At 58.6% G+C, this 17462-nt stretch overlaps 1 protein-coding gene across 1 annotated transcript in view; it reads right to left on the bottom strand.

Moving 5' to 3' along the window:
* TESC (tescalcin) overlaps positions 1–17462 on the bottom strand; it is a 57711-nt gene that overhangs the window by 37554 nt on the left and 2695 nt on the right. Inside the window, exons 2-5 of the mRNA XM_004690697.2 lie at positions 13918–14028; positions 3574–3642; positions 1927–2022; positions 1788–1838 (exon numbers count right to left, since the gene is read on the bottom strand). Of these exons, the coding sequence (XP_004690754.1) occupies positions 1788–1838; positions 1927–2022; positions 3574–3642; positions 13918–14028 (327 nt within the window). The remainder of the gene's footprint in view (positions 1–1787; positions 1839–1926; positions 2023–3573; positions 3643–13917; positions 14029–17462) is intronic.

The following is a 17462-nucleotide window of genomic DNA, read 5'->3' as shown; positions in this document are numbered from 1 at the left end:
CCGCCCTGGCTCCCCGGCCCCCGCGGCAGCGGCCGGCTCTTCGCGCCTCGCTCCTTCCGCACTCTGCCGGCTCTGCGGAAGGCAGGTGTGAGCAAAGTTGGGGCACAGGGCGGAGGGTTCAGACCTCTGCGAGGTTTCTGGCCCACTCCCACCCCCGGGTTCCACTACCCGTCCTCCCAGATTGCAGAAGGGAAACTCCTCTGGGACGGTTAAGGACTGCGAGCATTAATTAGCTTTGCGGGGAACAGCAATAAAGGTAATATAATAATAGTAATCCAACTTGAATGCGCACCTGGTGCTTAGCTTGGCTTATTCCACGAAAGCTCCTCCCCTCCTCCCCAGCACTTGAGGAAGAGGCCACACCCAAGCCGGCCCCTTGGAGTCTTCCAGGCTCAGCAGCTTGGGGGCGGGGGTGCAAACAGGTTCTCAAACTTTAGAGGAGGTGGGGCGTCCTAGCCTTGCCAAACAGCCCTGCGTGTTTTTTTTTTTTGGGGGGGGGCTGTTAGGGGAAGTGGTTCTCAAATTTTAGGAGCAGGGAGTTGTCTTCTGTCTTTCGACTCAGGCCCAGCCTGGTGGCTCAGTTAGAAATCCCCAGAAGAGCTGCAATGTTGGTGGGCCCTGAGCCCACCTGGAGAGGGGAGAGGCGCAGTGTAAACTGGCCCAAAGGAGTTGGTTCTGCAGCTGGGCTGGATGAGCCAGTCCTGTCTCCTGCCTGACCACAAGCCTTGGCTTAACATGGGGTAATGGCACATGAGACATCCATCAGAAGGGGCTGGCATGGGCCTGCACAAGGGGGTCCTGGGAAATCATGTCCACTTTTCAAGGGAGGAACTGACAGAGGTCAGGCAAGGCAGGCAGAAATTCAGAATCAACACTTTCTGGTTCTGAAGGCCAGGCTGTGGCCCTCTACAGTGGTGGGTGACATGGTCACACATGGCTGCCATGTGCTCAGTCTGTCCTGGGTGCTGGGCTCAGAGATGGTGCTGGGGTGGAGTCACAGGCAGGGATGTCCACTACAGAAGCTCCACAGGCCCGGGGAGGGGCTGCCTGAGGACCATCTGCCCCCAGCAAGGGCCACTGTGCTGCTCAGGGGCAGGGCCAGGGGGGCGGGGGGGGGGGGGGGCTGAAAAACCTGCTGGAGTGGCAGAAATCTGCCTTCTCCAGGTTGAAAAGCCCTTTGGCATTTGCAAAGCTGGGCAGCACCAGAAGTCTGCATTGTTAAAGCACTCTTGGGGGTGCTGAGGTCCGGCCTCCTGAGGCCTGCTGAGAATGTGGGCTGGCTGTGGGGCCCAGCTGGGCCGCCCACAGGAGGCTGCCTTTAGAGTCAGGACTCTCAAAATCCAGACTGACTTCGAAGCCAGGAAGGGGGGCGGGGCTGGGAATTAGCCCTAGCTGCTGGGAACCATTTCATCCCAACTTAAAATAAGGGTTCGTAGAGTTTTAGCAAAGTACCTGATTCAAGGGTGAAATGAGGAGGCTTTTTGCTGCGGGGGTTTCAACATCTCCTACCGCCTCTTCTCCCTGTGTGCACAGCCGCTCCCAGAGCTGCAGCCAGCAAGTGTGAAAATTGAGCAAAACTCTAGGGTAGTGAGGGGGCACATGATTCTCTCTGCCTCCCAGACAACCCCAGAGAGGACCCCGATGTGTGGAGTGAAGTTACCTGCGTCCCAGGCCCCATGGGCCCTGGCAGGGAACCCTGTCCCCTCTTCCTGTTGCTGGGAGGCAGCAGCAAAGGCTCCCCACAGAGACTTTCAAGGGACTCCCTCTTCTCTGCTCTGCTGCCAAACCGGCCACCTTCGCCAGCTTGGGGCTGGGTGTGATGGTCAGAGAGTCTATTCCTGATGGCAGGGCACGGAGGATCATCAGGCACTCCTGGTGGCAGCAGAAGGCACCGCCTGTGGGTCCCCCCTCCACTCAGTTACTCACTGCACATGTAGGCAGCCCCTCGAGGCTCAGGGCCCAGCTGGGCCCCAGGGCCCCCAGAGCGGACACCACCTGGGCTCACAGACACACCGGGGTGCCCTAGCAGGGGGTAAACAAGAGCTCACTCGGCCCTCAGAGGTCTGGGGGGGGGGGACCCCTGGAGAGACTGTCAGGTCTGGGGAGTCCCCACTGTGGCCCCAAGGGACACACCAAAGGCAGGTATCAGGTGGTCTGAGGCATCTGCAGGCTTGGGGCGCAGGGATGCACACGTGGCAGGCTCTCCCCGCACAAAGCCTGCGCTGTCGCCTGCCCGGGGTGGCTGCTTCAGTGCAATCCCGTGAATGCTGTGCTGCTGTCAGGGCTAGAGCCTGCCTGAGCTCAGCGTGGGGCCTGGTGGGGCTGATTGAAGCTGTTGTCTGGAGCCCTGGGAGCGGGGTGCCTTGGGGAGAGCTTCATCCTCCCAAAACACAGCGTGACCGTCTGTGGCTGGGAGGCACTTTGGTCACCAGGCAACTGCCTCTCTTCTCCCCCAGGAGCTGATTAAAAGTAGTGGCCTCCATCACTGGCTGGTGCCTGGGAGGCCATTAGGGCAGTTGAGCCCAGAGCTCAGTTCACTCACCCACATTCCCATCGTGCAACAGTGATGTGGCCTCCTGGGGCCTCAGTTTGTCTGTCTGTAAAGGGCAGGGTACAGGCTGGGCGGCAGGCAGTGAGGGTTCAAAGTGACCACTGCACATTGCGTAATCCAGGGCTTGAGGTGAGTAAGGCAAATAGGCGCGGACAAGGGGAGGGAAGCCATGATGTGTCGCTTCTGCCCAATTTAGTGCCATAAACACTCCCAACTCAAGCTACCAATAACTTAGCAAAGGGCTTGCAAAATTCCTGCAGGTTCAACAGTTTGCTCTTGCTGGCTGATCTTAAATGACAGCACAGTACACCACTCTGCCAGGGTCTAGAGGGTCCAGCCTGTGCCTGTGTTCACCCCCACTCGCACTGTTGAGGGCAGGTATCTGAAGGTGTCAGCCTCTGCCCTAAACCCCCAGAATGTGGAAGGAGAGAGCTGAACCGATCCTCGCCAGAGGACACCCGCGGCCATGGGAGCCTGCCAAGGGGGAGCCGGGAGGCCTGGAACACAAACCCATTTTACTGACGGTCCGAAGACCGGACTCAGCACGCAGAGCGAAGCTGTGCCAGGGTGCCCCTGTACTCCCCGGCTCCCGCCTCTGCCCCCCAATCTCATAGCTTGTTTGTATACCCGAGGCTTAGCAGGGTTCTGCCAGCAACAATCTACTTTTCTTAATCTTTACGCCGCTGACAATTCATGGGGGCTCCAAATTTTCAAATCGACCTGGCCTCTGACCCAGGTAGACCACACCTTGTACAAACAAGTCGGGATTAGTGGGGCGCGCTGACATTTGTGCGCAGCGCAGAGGGAAGCCCGCTGCTGGCCAGGCCGGAGCTCAGCTGGCTCTCGCCTGGACGCGGTTTGTCCTACGCGCTCCGGCTCGTCTCAGGGATCTTAGTCTCTGGCCATAGGGTCCATGGAATCAGGAGAGACTCGATCCCCGCTGCATTTCGATTTAGATTTGCCTTTCTGGTTACTTTTCAACAGTCCCTTCTTCCCTGGACCACCCTGTCTTCCAAGCTCACCTCGGGTCATAGAGCGCGGAAGGAGCTGGATGCGCCAGGTCATGTGCCCGTGAACCTCGATGTCCTTACCTGTACAAGGGGCACCACACCCCATCTTGAGCGCGAGTGGGAGGATTCACCGAGGTTTAAATGCCTGGCACAGAGGGCGCCCTCCGCAACCTGGTGGGTCAGGACAGGCCCGAGCCCGGCCAGCGCCCCCTGCTGGCGTGCCACCCGCGAGGACCTCTGTCCAAATCCCTTCTTGTTCCTATTTTCTGTCTTGGGAGAGTGGTTTCTGCCAAGAGATGTTAGAATGGTGGTTCCTTCTCTGAGAGCTTTAAGCTGGACCCCAAATTGCAAAATAGCATCCACTCTGGCCTGCCTGGGGTGAAGGCCTGTCCCTGGGGCGTCGGCTTCCCCAGGTGCTTCACTCCCAGAGCTCAGCCCTGCCCTCCCTCCCCCACCAGCACTCTACTCCTCCACTGGTGACCAGCGCTGAGGGCCAGATCCGACCTCCCCCCCACCCCCAGCAGCTCAACAGGCAGCGGGGCTCTATGGGGAGGGCGACTTGAGCATGTTTTTCCATTATTTATATACTTACAAGCTGTGACCTATTACCGGAACTTGCAGGGTGCAGATGGACGCTCATTCCTGGATAGGCTTCAAACTCTGCGCTGCAGTCCGAGAAGCAGAAATTGGTGGCAGGAGCCCAAGATCCACTTCAGTCTTGCGTGGCTTTGCATCCAGCCGGCAGGGCTGGCTTTGCAGCGAGCTGGGGGCTGTGGACCTCCAGCTTCGCAGAGTTCTAGGCTCCCTGGAACCTCTCACACAAACCAGCAGCCCTGGAGGGCGTCGATGGTGCCGCTCATTGACTCGGAATCTGTGAGTCGGGGGAGTGTGCCACGCGTCCTAAGCCACGGGGCCTGCGACCATGTCATGTCACACAGCTACGGGTGTGAGTCAGCGGACCTTGAGATTGGGGACTACCCTGGGGTTGCCAGGTGGGCTTGTGTAGGGGCAGGGGGAAGCCAGCAGGGCCAGAGTGGAGAGCAGTGTGATGAGATCTGCCCAGCCCTTGCTGACTTTGAGGTGGAGGCGGGATGGCCCGCCAAGGGGTACCAGCAGCCTCTCGAAGCTGGACAGTGCGAGGGAGTCCAGAAAGGCGCACTGCTGCCGACACCCCCGTTTTAGTCCAGGGAGACCCCCTGCAGGCTTCTGCCCCACCCCCCCAGAACTGTGAGATTATATAGTCTTTGTTTCAAGCCACTGTTTTTATCCATCTTGTTACCATAGCAAGAGGAAGCCAAGAGGCTGGGCTGCCGTTGGCCTGGCTTCTTCCAAGAGGGACGACTTGAGCTTCTGTGCACAGACACATCACCCAGGGGACTTGCTTAAATCAGATTCCCTGGGCCCCTGTCTAGGGTCAGACTCAGGCAGCCCTGGAGCATACTTGCAGTGAGGGCTGAAGGTAGGTATGAAGCAGGGTCTTCTCGTAGGGGAACGGCTCCGTTGAAATAATTTACATGCCACAAAATTCAGGCATCTGTAGTACCCACTGACTTTGCAGCCACCTCCTCACACATAAGCCCCACCCCCTTTACCTATCACCCCTCACCCCTCCCTGTGCTTTCTGGCCCTACAGCTGTGTGGTGGGTTTGCCTGTCCCGGCCATTTCATAGAGGGGAGCCGTGTGATACGTGGCCTTTGTATGTGGCTTCCTGCACTTCCACGACACCTTCAAGATCATCCGCGTTGTAGCAGGCGTCTGCACTTCATTCCTTTTTAATCGCCAATTCCGCAGCCTGGATGCTCTGCGTTGGCCACTGAGGGACACTGGAGCTGTCGTGAGTCGTGCTGCTGGCCTTGGTCACAGGACGGCCACATTTTGAGGCAGCAGGACATAGCGGCTGTGGATCATCCTCCCGTGTATTCCCTCCGAAGTTCCAAAGCAAGGCGGTGGGGAGCACAGAGAACCTCCAGGTGAGGGAGATAGCTAGGTAATAGCAGGACTTTCTTAAATGGCCTCTCAGCCGTTAGCCCCAGGCACGTTCACCATTCCCCTTTTGTAACTGAGGCTCACAGGGGCTCAGGTCCCACGGTCGAGTTCACATGGTTAGGAAGGGACAGGCCCCAGTGGGTGCCAGCCCCTGGCCAGCAAACGAGTGTTACCTCAGCAGAGGGCCGTCTCCACTGCAAGTTCCAGAGCTGGCAGGAAGGCATGAAAAAGGCAGATCCACTTTTTCCATGTGCCAGACCCGTCTGCCACGATTTCACCCTGCTGCTGACTAGTGAGCCGGAGAGAGGTCTCACTGAGCTCCCAGAACTTTCCACATTATATGGCCTCCCCCATAAGCACAAGGAAGGATAGCTGGGAGGAACAAGGACTCGGGGTGTCTCGGGGGATGGCCCTTGGGTTCGCTGTGTGACAGGGTTTGACAACGGGGGCAGGGCGCTGACCGGTGGCTGGGAAGAGAGCAGAGTGCTGGGGGCCCAGGTCCATCTCAGCACCTCCCCAGTCAGAGGTGGGGAGCTGGGGTGTGGGCACAGCCATCCTCTCCCAGTGACCCTTCCTCCCCTCCTCCCGCAGTGCCTGCAAGTTCCCTCGAGGCCGGCCCTGAGAGTCCGGGAGGCAGGGTGATAAATACACGTTGGGGTCTAGAGTTGGTGCAGTCGATAATTTGGGGTTGACTTGGGAAAGAGGCAGCAGGCACCTACCATTTGGGGATCTCGGGGGCAGACAGTGGTGGAGGGCAGAGGCAGGCTGGCAGGAGGGGGTGATGGAGGCGGTGCTAACTCAGCTGCCCTCGGCTTGCCCCAGTGATTGGCGCTCTTCCCAGACGTCCCCTCTCTGTTGTCTCCAGGACACTGTGCACAGTGAGATGGGACCCAGATATGCTCTGCCCTTTGTGAAGAAGGAAATGACGCCAGAGGCCCCCCAGCCCCGTAGACAGAGGACACCTTTCCCCCTCCCCACTCCACCCCTGCTCTCTATCCTCTGCTCCTTCCTTTCCCCACCCCTTCCCCCCTTCCCCTCACCTCTCTCCCACTCACCCCCTCCTTCCCCATCCCATCCCTCCCTGCTCCCCACCCCTCCCCCTGCCTTCTCTTTCCCCCTCCAGAGACTCCCTGACTGAGGCAGGGGCAAGGAGAGGATTTTGGGGTTTGGGGGCCCTGTGTGAAGAGGCAGGTGAAAATCCTGGGCAGGGCTCTTTGCTTGGACCCAGCTGGGTAGTCTGCTGGAGAGAAAACCGGAGAAGAGACCTCTCCTGCCTGCATGGAACTGGGTGACAGCTGAATTGGGGGCCCAGGGTTGGAGCGCCCCTCAGAACTGAAGGGAAGACCCGTGGATTTGCGGGTGGGGAGGTATAGACATGAGCAAACTCAGTATCACGGGCCCCGTGGGAGGCAGGGCAAGGTGTCCAGAAGGCGATGTCCCTTGCCGGGGAACTCAGTCACCGGGGAGGCAGGATGGAATGTGAGGTCCAAGTTAGCCAGTCCAGGGCTACCCTAAAATGTACACAGGGAAGGGGGAGAGTGGCTCAGATCCTGCAGACCCCCAGCCATGAGATGAGGCCTCGGGCTGGACTGTGGGGAGGCCCTTGCCCTCTGTCTGGGACCCGGGCGTGGGGGAGCGCAGCCGTCTAACACTGAGGGCTTGTTTCCTATTCAGGAAGATGCAGCCAGAAGACTCCTGGCTTTGGATTTGGCTTCTTGACATTCAGAAGTCAAGAACAGAATGTTCTCGACACACATGTATAATTAGAAGCAGCAATGTGCAGCAAAGCCTCTTTTCAGAGGACTGGGGAAGTGCGGGGTAGCCCGTATGCTGGAGGCCCAGAACCCTAGAACCAGGTAGAATGAACCTGAGTTACCTTCTCAAACTTGGCCACACCTGTGAGCAACCTGGGCCCTGTTTCAAACTCCTACTAGTCAGGCTACAGCCCCCACGGAATACCACCAGGCCAGCGGGTGGGCAGGATTTTAATTCCCCAGGTGAGGACCCTGGCTGCAGTGGACCTCTCCCTGGGGAGCACCCCTGGATGAGCTGAGTCCCAGGTGCCTGGAACCAGACCTGCCACGGATGGGGCCCAGGTGCTAGTGCCTCCTGGGTGGGGAACCCGGGCCACACAGCCCTGGCGGGGTGAGTGCAACCCTGGCCCCCCACTTCTGTGCGAAGGCACTGCAGGCAGGGGCAGGGGCCAGCAACTGTGCTGTAAGGTCCTAGGGCGCACTGGCCTGGAGGACCGGCCCCCAGCACCCCCAGGGTCACAGCTTTCCCTGGAGGCCACCTGAGACTCAGAGATGGCGGGGTTCAGAGGAGAACCACTCTTCCTAGGGAGCACCCTTGAAGGAAGCCTCAGGGATGTGGTATGACTTGTGTGGCCTTGAGTGAGTCACTCCTGAGGAGTGTTCTGTTTGTAAGGGGGGAGGGAGAAGAAGGGAGCTGGAAGAGAGTGTGAGCAAGCCAGGACCAGGGAGAGAGAGTGTGAGCAAGCCAGGACCTCCCTTAGAAAGTGGGATACTGTTGCTCTATGTCCTTCCTGAAGGCCAGTGCGGGGTGGGTGGGGGAGGGAAGCTGTGGGCTCTCTGGCAGTCAGGTGGGGTGAGTTTTGGAAAGGTGATTTGTCAAGCTCCCACCAGAAGTAGGGAAGCTAAACCAGTCTGCAGAAAGGAGGAAGCAGCCCCAGGGGGCTGAGTGTTGTGGAGTCAGGTGCAAGGTCAAGTTCACCTGCAGCCACAGTAGCCTTAAGGATGCCCCAGGGGCAGGAAAGTGCGCTCTGGGGCTCTGAGCACAAGCCCCTGCGGGGTGAACGTGCAGGACACAGGCGAGGTCCCCAGCTTCAACCTGCACGAAGCCCCAGGTGGTAAGAGCAGATTGTCAGTGACAGGTTAAGCCGCTTCCTGTCCCTTCTCTCATGTCCCTCCCAGTCCCTGTAATGCCTCCACTAAGCTCACAGCTCCTGGCGGGGGAGCCACAGTTTAACCTCAAATTGGCTTCAAGATTTATTTTCTCTTGTGAAAAAGTCAGCAGTCACCCGCCGGAGCTTTGAGCAAATTCCTGCTTGGCGGTCTCCTCTCAGATGGCTGGAGGTCCACTGCTGGGAGTGTCCCAGAAGCCCCCCACCAGCAGGTACCTGGTGCTTTGGTGGGGGTGTGGGGTCTGTGTGGGTGAGTTTGAAGCTCCCCAGGAGATGAGGAGGCAGGGGGAGCAGGTTGGGGGCTCCTTGGCCCTCACTGTTGGGGGAAGGTCCCAACTCAGGGGCCAGGTCATGCAACTGGTCAGCCTGCGCATCTGTGTTCAGGGGCAGTGAGATGGCGGGAGGTGGAGAAGTGAAGACCAGCAACCCCAGACTCAGGTGAGTCCCGGGTCACCCAGGCCCCAGGCGCCGACTGAGCCTGCAGCTGCCTGCAGCTAAGCTGGAGAAAGCCACATCCCCTGAGGCTGCTGCTGCTGCTGCTGGCTGGGAAGACAACTGATCCCCTCTGATGTCAGCAGAAAGCGCCTCCTGTCAGGCCCCAGCAGCTATTCTTAAACTGGGAACACACCTCCGCCTGCTAGAAGGTTCTAGACTTCAGCAGGCTTCTATAAACAATTTAGGAGCTAAGGGTGTGCCAGACTGCTGGTGCTACGCCTCGTTCTGTGCGGTCCCGAGCCTCGCGGAGCGCTCGCCCCTCCCCAGGAACCGTCATGCTGCCCCCTGACTTGTCCCGGGCCTCGCGGCGCCCCCGGGGAGGTCACCAGCGCGTCGTGTGTCCACCGCCGCAGGGTGACGGCTGAAGGATTAGGAGGCGGCTACCGCACAGCAGTTACAGCCAAAAGACCCGAGTTCAGGTCCTGTCTATGGAACCGCGGTTGCCACTGCTGTGAGGGTGGCGCAGGGGACGCACACGGGGCGCCCAGGGCAGCTCAGGCGAGCCCCCAGGGCCTGGGTAGCTGGGGTGGGGAGAGGGGGCAGCGGCTGCCCCGTGCCTCGCCTCCATGGCCCCACGGAGACTGGAGCCCCACCTCCGCGCCAAAGGGCCGGCTGCCAAGCACAGACGCGGGATTCGAACCCCAGTCTCCCCGACTCTGAAGGGCACTGGCCATTTGTGACGCTCTGCTGCCCCCTAGGGCATGGGAGGGTCAGACTCGAGCGCGGCCTGCGGGCTCCCGCGCTCCCCAGGGGAGCCGCGTCAGTCACCCCAGCCACCCGCGTGGGCCCAGGCTCCCAGCCGCTTCCGTCCCTGGAAATGGTCCACGCAGCGGCCCCCGGCGGCCTCGGCTTCGCATGTGTAAGATGGGCTTAGAATAACAGCATCGGCCTGCAGAGGAGCTGAGGGGTCCACGACATGTTTGTAAAAGCTTATCAGCCCCTCAACCTTTTTGAGGGGAGTGGTGCTAGGGGTGCCGTCTGGGACGCTGGGCCCTCCGCAGATCTGCTTCCCGGGCCTCGTCTTGGCCGCGGTGCTCTAGGGACTGGTTGTTTGCTCCGGGGCCCCCTGGGCGGGCGCTGGGCTCTGCTGAGGAGCCGATCACACCTGAAGCAGGTGCAGGGGAGAATTCTGCTTCTCCATCTGCTCTGCATCCCACCCCGGGAATTTCCGGGGCACTCGCCTTGCCTGGGGAAGCAGCATCTGGGGACATTCCAGACGCCCCACACGCTCTCACCTCACATGGTGACTTCCCAGCAGGGCCAGTGCCTCTTGCTAGTTCCAGGAGATACTCGGGGAGGACCCTAGTGACCCTGGGGGCGAAGCCTCTTTCCAGCGCCCCGCTCAGTCCGGGTGGCTCCTGACCCAAGGGGCTGCTGCTCACCCCCTTCCTGGTGCCCTCCCCCCGACACTCTAGCCACCCCCCACTGTGGGGGAGCTATAGGCTCACTGTAGGTGAGCCTGGCTCAAAGGGAGGGGGGCCCTCAAGGACAGAGAGGCGAGCAGTGCAACCCGCTATCAAGATCGTATCTGTGGGACCGTAACGGAGCCCGTGCAGTTTCCCCTCCGGCCGGTGTGACCCCCAAAACCCAGCTTAAACTCTCCTTTCTGGAAAATACTTTGCTATGTTCTCAACTGACACCAACCCTGTCCTTCTCTGGACTGTGGCAGAGCAGACTAAAAAGGTGGGAAGAAGTGGGAACCCAGGAATCTACACAGGTAGGCATGTCAGCGAGGCAGCTCTGAGCAGGGGGGCCAGAGACTCAAACTGGGGACCCACTGGGGTGAGTGTAGGGGGCTCAGGGGAAATGAGCCTGGTGACCAATACCCTCTGTGGAGACCACTCGGAGGGCGAAGGGACCGGAACCCTCCCGCCCAGAGTCTCTATGGTCAGGGTTCAGCTGAGGTCCCTGGAAAAACCAACTCCCCTGCCCCTCCCACCTCAGAGCAACCTGTGGTCTCGCGGCCAAGGCTTTACGGTGCTGATTTGAAGCCCAGGCGCAGTCCACTGGGCAGAAACTCTCCAAGTGTACTGAAACTCCCATGACTGCACATCGCGTCTTCGCCATGTTAAGGCTTCAGCTCCGGAGGGTTAATGTGCACCCACGGTAGCCCTGGGCAGGTTTGTAACCTGAAACTTGTAAGAGAATTTTAAGTTTGCCAACAGTCTGTTACAGTTTAAGAGAACTTAAAACTCACCACATTTAGAACAGCTATACACCAGAGACACTTTATGGGGTGGAGTGGGGAACGGGATCAAAAACAGTGCAGGGAGGGAAGTGCCCTGGACTATGGTGATGGCACACGGGTGATTGGGTGATGGGAAGCCCACGGGGATTACAACTGAGATGGAAAAATGCACAAAATGATATAAAAATAAACTTATATTAAAAGTAAATAAAATGACTGTCAAAAACCTCACCACACTGAGCGATTTATTATCCATGTCAGAATTCATAAAGTATTTGGGCAGGTTTTGAAAAGTGCTTAAGAAGAAATCCTATATATTAAATTCACTAGTGCACTTACAAGTATGGAGGATTTAATTAAGGGGATTTAATTAAGCCATTAAAAAAGTGACCGTAAAATAGGGCCCGTTCATAAGCAAAATAATACCACAAAATGCTACATAAAGATCTGAGGGCGCTGGTGCCTGCAGTTTGTATTTGCCACCATTAAGCTCACTTTATAGATGCCCGCCCGCCCTGGTCGGTCAGTCTGGTCGGTCTGGTCATAAACGCACCCCTGCCTCCAAACCACAGGGGGTGAAGTGGCTCCCTGTGGAGGGCGCCCCACTGGAGAGTGCGGTACAGCGTGGGGGGCTTTTCAGTACAGAAGGCGGGCTCCAGCCCCCGAGTTCCTACGAGGTGGGTCTGGGCCCGCGACCCTGTATTTCTAAGGGGCTCCCTGGTGACACTGCTGCAGTCTGGGGGCCGGGCCTGAAGACCCCCTGCGCCAGAGCCCCACAACACAGAATGCCGCGCAGAAGCGCTGCGAGCCGGTCCTGAGGCTGGAGTAACACAGTGGCCAGCCCGAGGTCTGCGGGCCACCCTGAGGGCCAGAGTGGGAGCGGTGCTCAGGCACGCTGTGGCTAGCTAGACACCAGGATGGCCTCCCAGGACCTCCGTCCAGCCACAGTGCTGTGCGCTCAGAAGGTGCTCACGAGACCTGTGTCAGTGGCACAGACTGCCGCCTCCCCACCGCTCGCTGGCTCGGGACCATCAAGGTTGCCCGGAAGCAGCTGCACCACAACCCCTGAAGGCAGGAGGAGGGAAGCTGCCCAGAGGCAGGGCACTGCGGGTGAGCGATGCTTCTGGCGCGTGGGGGCTCGTAGAGATGTGCGGGTAGTGTTAGTGTCTCTTGGTGTCTCGAGTGTGGAGTGAGCCCGAGGGCAAAGTGGAATCGACAGGAGTGTCCAGCAGCAGCCTCTGCTGCAGGACGGGGATCAGCGGCCCTGCCCACACAGGGGGTCTGAGGGGGCACCCGATGGAGACGAGCCAAGTGCCTGTCCTGGAAAACACTCAAGCAACAACCAGCTCGCAAGTTGAGGAAAGAATCCCTCCAAAGACTTCAAATGTGGGCTGTCAGATGGGGACTCTTGTTAGCGGTCAGGCACCTGTGTCGCCCTGGGCACAGGCTTGCTTGGCTCGCTCAGGAGCACTGGGTTTTCTTCCCTGCCTCTTCCTACGTAGACCCTGTCACCTCGTAGTCTCTCGGGCTGTACTCCGTCAGCACAGGCTTGGGTCTAAAATGAAGCGAGTGTGGCGTGGGGTTCTCTGAGACAGACAGGAGGAAACAATAGCTCTCCCCAGCTGGGCTCCTCACGCCCCTGGCTCCCTGCCATCTAGGTTTTCATCACAAAACTTCTCAAGGACCACGCATCTTGGGTTGGAAAGTGAACAGGGATTGATCCAAGACGGGGAAGCCACAGCTGGAGGGAACGTATTCAGCTGCCTCCTCTTGGTACTAATGAGCACCATAATATAGAGCGTTCTTGGGGTATGCGAGACTGTAAGGGAAGAATGCTTCATGTAAATACCTCAGACAGGTATTACCCCTCTTGTCAAGAAGTTGGGAATGGGTATTTCCAGGGTTAATACAGACGCTCAGCAAAACCGGGGCTCTGGGCTGGTGTTTTCTGTAATTTCCTTGGGTCTTCCCCTCCTGGCTCCAATGAGGCTGCAGCAGCAGCTGGCATCACACTTTCTTTGAACAGTATTCAAATAAGAGAGGAGATTTCCTCTTTCCATTAGAGAGCACAATCATACCAGTCAGTGTTTGCAGGCTTAGCCTATAGCAGTTCGCGTCACCTACCGCTCCCAGGTCAATGCTGAGGTAACTTGGGTAAACGGAGAGACCGTGCTTGGTACCAAATACTCTGGGTGGTTCATATACTGGAGCTAGGCACTTGGCTGCCAAAACACTTTGGGTGCTGCCCATAAGAATGGGGGAGGAGTGGCTGTGGAAGGGGCGATGAAAGTGCAAGTCACCCCTGGGGTCCTATTCGGACTGCAAGTCCAAGCCACAAACCCAGGTAGCTAAGTGCCACTACCTGCTCCGTATTGTGCTAAGAGCAGGGAGACGGCCTAGGAAAAGAAGGCAGCTGACAAGCAGTCCATATGACTAAGTGTCTCCTTATTGTGGGGTTGGCACACGCTGACTAACCTGTTTTAGTGAGGATTCACTGGCACGCCTTCCACTCCTCCACGCCTTGTCTCGGGTGGCTTCCATCCTAAGCAGCGTCAAGTCACCGCAACAGACTGGCCTGCAAAGCCCAAAATATTTATTCTCTGGCCCTTTAGAGAAATGTTTTTTCAACCTATCTTACTGCCATAAGCCCCATTATTTAAAAGACAGATGGGTGCCTGTCCTCAGGCTGCTGATACTCTGACTGGGAGACAACACCCCCTCACTAGAGCCTGGGGTAGTTTTTTGCAACTCCATTTCTCCTACCTGCTGCCAGCTTCTGCCTAACGCCAGGAAGGCATCCTCCGTTCAGCTGAGCAAACTGCACATGCGCGGTGATCCGGCCCCTGCGCTCACCCAAAAGGGGCTCGAAGGAGCCTTTGGGAGCAGAGGCAGGAAGTGAAAACTCAGAGTGGCCGGAGTCCTGTCGGGTTAAGCACAGGATGCTGAAGGGGTACCGAAATGCTCCACCCAGCCAGGGCAAGGGGTGGGGAGTGACGTGGAGGGTCTTAGGCCGTGTGGGGGAACAGCCAAGGCAGGTCTCAGGGAAGGGTTATGTAGGAAGTCAGGAAGGCTGTATCTTGGCAGCTGACACAGTTTGCACACCGGCAGGCAATAAGCTGCACTCTGGACTTGGGAATTTATCATAATGGGGGGCCACGGGAAGACATCAAGCAAAGGAGTGATTGGGAAGAAATACACAGCTTAGAATATTTTAGACCAGAGGGAGCTGGACTTCAAAGGAGAGGTGGGGGCCCGGAGCAGGAGGTGGCAGTGAGGGTGCACCCAGGTCCCCGTGGTCTCCACAGCAGGGGTGGTGGTGGGTGAAATGCGAACAGTGGAGAGGGAGGAGCCCTTCCTTCTTCTTCATGGGTCCCTGCACCCAGGGACTCAGCCTATCACTCACAGCGCATCTCCCTCCTCAGACCCGTCTGAGCTGCTCAGGGAGCCACCCCCGCCTCATGCATCAGTGGGGACATCGCAAGTCCCTCCCAATACCCAGATGGCTCCAGGCCTAAGCAAGAGACAGCCAGTCCTGTCCTTCGGGAGCAGCAGGGGAACTGTGCCCTTTTCTCTGAGTCACTTAGTGGAGCCGAGCTCGTCCAGACGTGGCCTACAAAACCTACCCCAGAGACACACCTCCCTCGTGTGACTTTCCTCAGCTTTCTGTGTTGTTGGGGACGTGCGGTACAACCCACGGAGGCAGCAATGCCACCCAATCCTCACATTCTCCCGAGCCCCACATGCTGCTGGACCATCGAGGGGCTGTGGACTTTCACTGCAAATAAAATGATGACAGTGAGGCAGCATCTCCAGGCAAACAAACAGGCTGGCGCTGGCAGGCGAGCAGCTTCTGAGGGTGGGAGGGGAGCACAATCGGGAGGTGGAGTGGGGGGCAGACCACGGATCCAGACTTCGATCTGTGCCGCTCAGCAAGAGTGATGACAGACGTAGGAAAACAAGCTGGGAACAGATTTGCTTTCTTCTGAGTCACCCAGGGGAGGAGGAAGATGGAAAATTACTACCCCCCTCCCTCTCTTTCCCAAATGGGAACACGGGTTCCTTGGAGGGGCAGCAGAGCCTGGGGTGTGCGACCAGCGGGCAGAGGGCCTGGGCCGTCGTGTGCCGCGGTGAGGGGCTCCCTGGCCAACAGCATCTTCCCTTGGTCGGGTGCAGAGGGCCGGAGTGCATGAGCTTTTACGGCTGGTGATGCCGTTTGCTGTGGGCTGCGGTGCAGCTGACCTGGTGAGAGGCCGGATGTCCCGTGTGGCACCTACCAGACGCCGCTGCTCCCAGAGTAAACTACGAAACACCCTCGCCTCATCCCTGGCCCCAAAGCCCTGAGCTGTGCTTGTGCCATCCTGGCCCCTCCTTCCTGGCTCTTTAGGGGCGGCCGCTCCCCACCTGTGCACCCCTGGCCCAGATCACCCTCCTGTGCAGCAGCAATGAGTATGGCCCAAACCCAAGAAGAGTAACAAGTGGGAAACTGAGCGCAGACAATCTCAGTGAGTGATTAAGCGGAAGGGAGGCGGAGAGACTGAGAGGAAGTCCCGGTCATGATAAACAGCATGCCACACAAGTAAACGGTCGGGGAGTCTAGACTCCTCTGACTCCTCTCAGCGTCGCGGGCTGGCGGCTTCTCAAGCCTGGGAAGGCAAGGCGCTGGTGAGCTGTGCTGGGCGGCAAGTGTCCCAGGCAGCCTCGGGGTTGCACTCACTCTACCAACTACTTGCTGAAACTCTGTCAGGAGCACATCAGGGAGCTGCAGGAGCTCCTCACCGGGAGGCTGCCAGGAGGAGCTGCCCTTCCCAGCCCGTGCAGGCTGCTGGACCTAACACCTTAAACTGGGGCTTGCACAAGGGACATTTCTCATGTTCTCCAGGCTGAAAGTCCAAACTCCAAGTGTCAGCAGAATGGTTGTTGGGGAGACCCTGCCTCCTGCTGTGTCCTCCCTTCGTGGAAGGGACGAGGGCGCTCTCTGGGGCCTCCTTTACAAGGCACTGATCCCTCCAAGGGGGCTCCACTCTCAGGACCAAACTGCCTCCCAGAGGCCCTGCCACTGTAATACTGGTGATCAGGTTTCAGCATAAAAACTGGGGGCCCCCCACATGCATGTACAGCAGGTACACAGTACGGGCTGGGAGCTGGGTCCTCCCCAGTAGCCGAATCATGGGGGGCACGTCACTCAACCTCTCTGGAGACCGGTTCAACCCCTCCTGTGTGAAACTGGGATCGTTTCACAAACAAGGTGAGGTTGGGGGAGCCGGGACCAAAGGCTCAGGAGAGCGAACGCTGGACTCTGACCCAGGACGGGGATTTGTGTGTGAGCAAAGGGTCCGGTCACAGGAAGGTAAAGCCACTTCGTCTAGCACTCCAGGAGCGTTCGCTTGCGTCGTGCGTCAGTCACCATGGGCACAGACAGGCGTCCTTGTGAGCACTGTCCTGAGGGGCTCAGGTCATTCAGGGGCTCAGACAGCCCACCCCTGCACAGGGGACAGCCTGCTTCATTGCACAGTGAAATGAAAGATGCCAAGGGGCCTGGGTGGAGGAGCCGCCGCTGCCCAGCCCGAAGCGGTCCACACGTCTGCCCTACGGCCACCTCGAGTCCCAAACACCTAGCCTTGAATTGGATCATTCCTGTGTGACAGGAGGGTCCCCGGGAGAGCCCTGTCTCGGGCCTGCTGGCCCAGCCAAACGCCAGCACACACTGGATTCAGCCTGAGCAAAGTCCAGGTTTTCAGACAGGGTCGGCTGTGGCCACGGGGCCGGCTGAGCCCCAGCCTGCAGCGTCTCCTGTCCTTAGAAGACTGTGGGCTGGACCCCTGCAAAGACACATCCGAGTCTCTAAAAATGGAAATCTCTCCGAGGAGCGCGGCACCACCGCCGTCTGCTGTCCAGGGCTCAGCAAGGCAAAAGTGGGGGGCCCGTGGAGACCATTAAGCAGCAATGCAGGGAGACCATGGGGATGCAGCTGGCCCCTGGCTGAGAAGAGAGAAGTAGCTGTTGGCCTGGGCGTGCCAGGTCGGTCTGGACTGGGGTTCCCCCACACTTCGAGAGCACAGATTGCTCAGAGGGGGCTACTTCCTCGTTTTACTTCAAAAAATACATGTGAGTGAAATGAGGGCGGTTGACCAGTGGCTGGGAGGTTGTTGTGGAGTAGATGGTGGTGAAAGAATGGGATTCTGAACCCCAACTCATTAGGGATGGCTTGGTTAGCAAGGCATTTCCCGGAAGGCAAGAAAGTCCTGCAGAGGAAGCAATTTGGGGGCAGGAGAAACCTGCCCTGGACCCTGGTGAGCTGGGTCCAGCCC

The sequence above is a fragment of the Condylura cristata genome, unplaced genomic scaffold (assembly GCF_000260355.1).
Source record: "Condylura cristata isolate star-nosed mole 26May11 unplaced genomic scaffold, ConCri1.0 scaffold00029, whole genome shotgun sequence".
NCBI lineage: Eukaryota > Metazoa > Chordata > Mammalia > Eulipotyphla > Talpidae > Condylura > Condylura cristata.
Note: the sequence above shows the minus strand (reverse complement) of the source record. Positions and strands in the feature narration are given on the sequence as shown.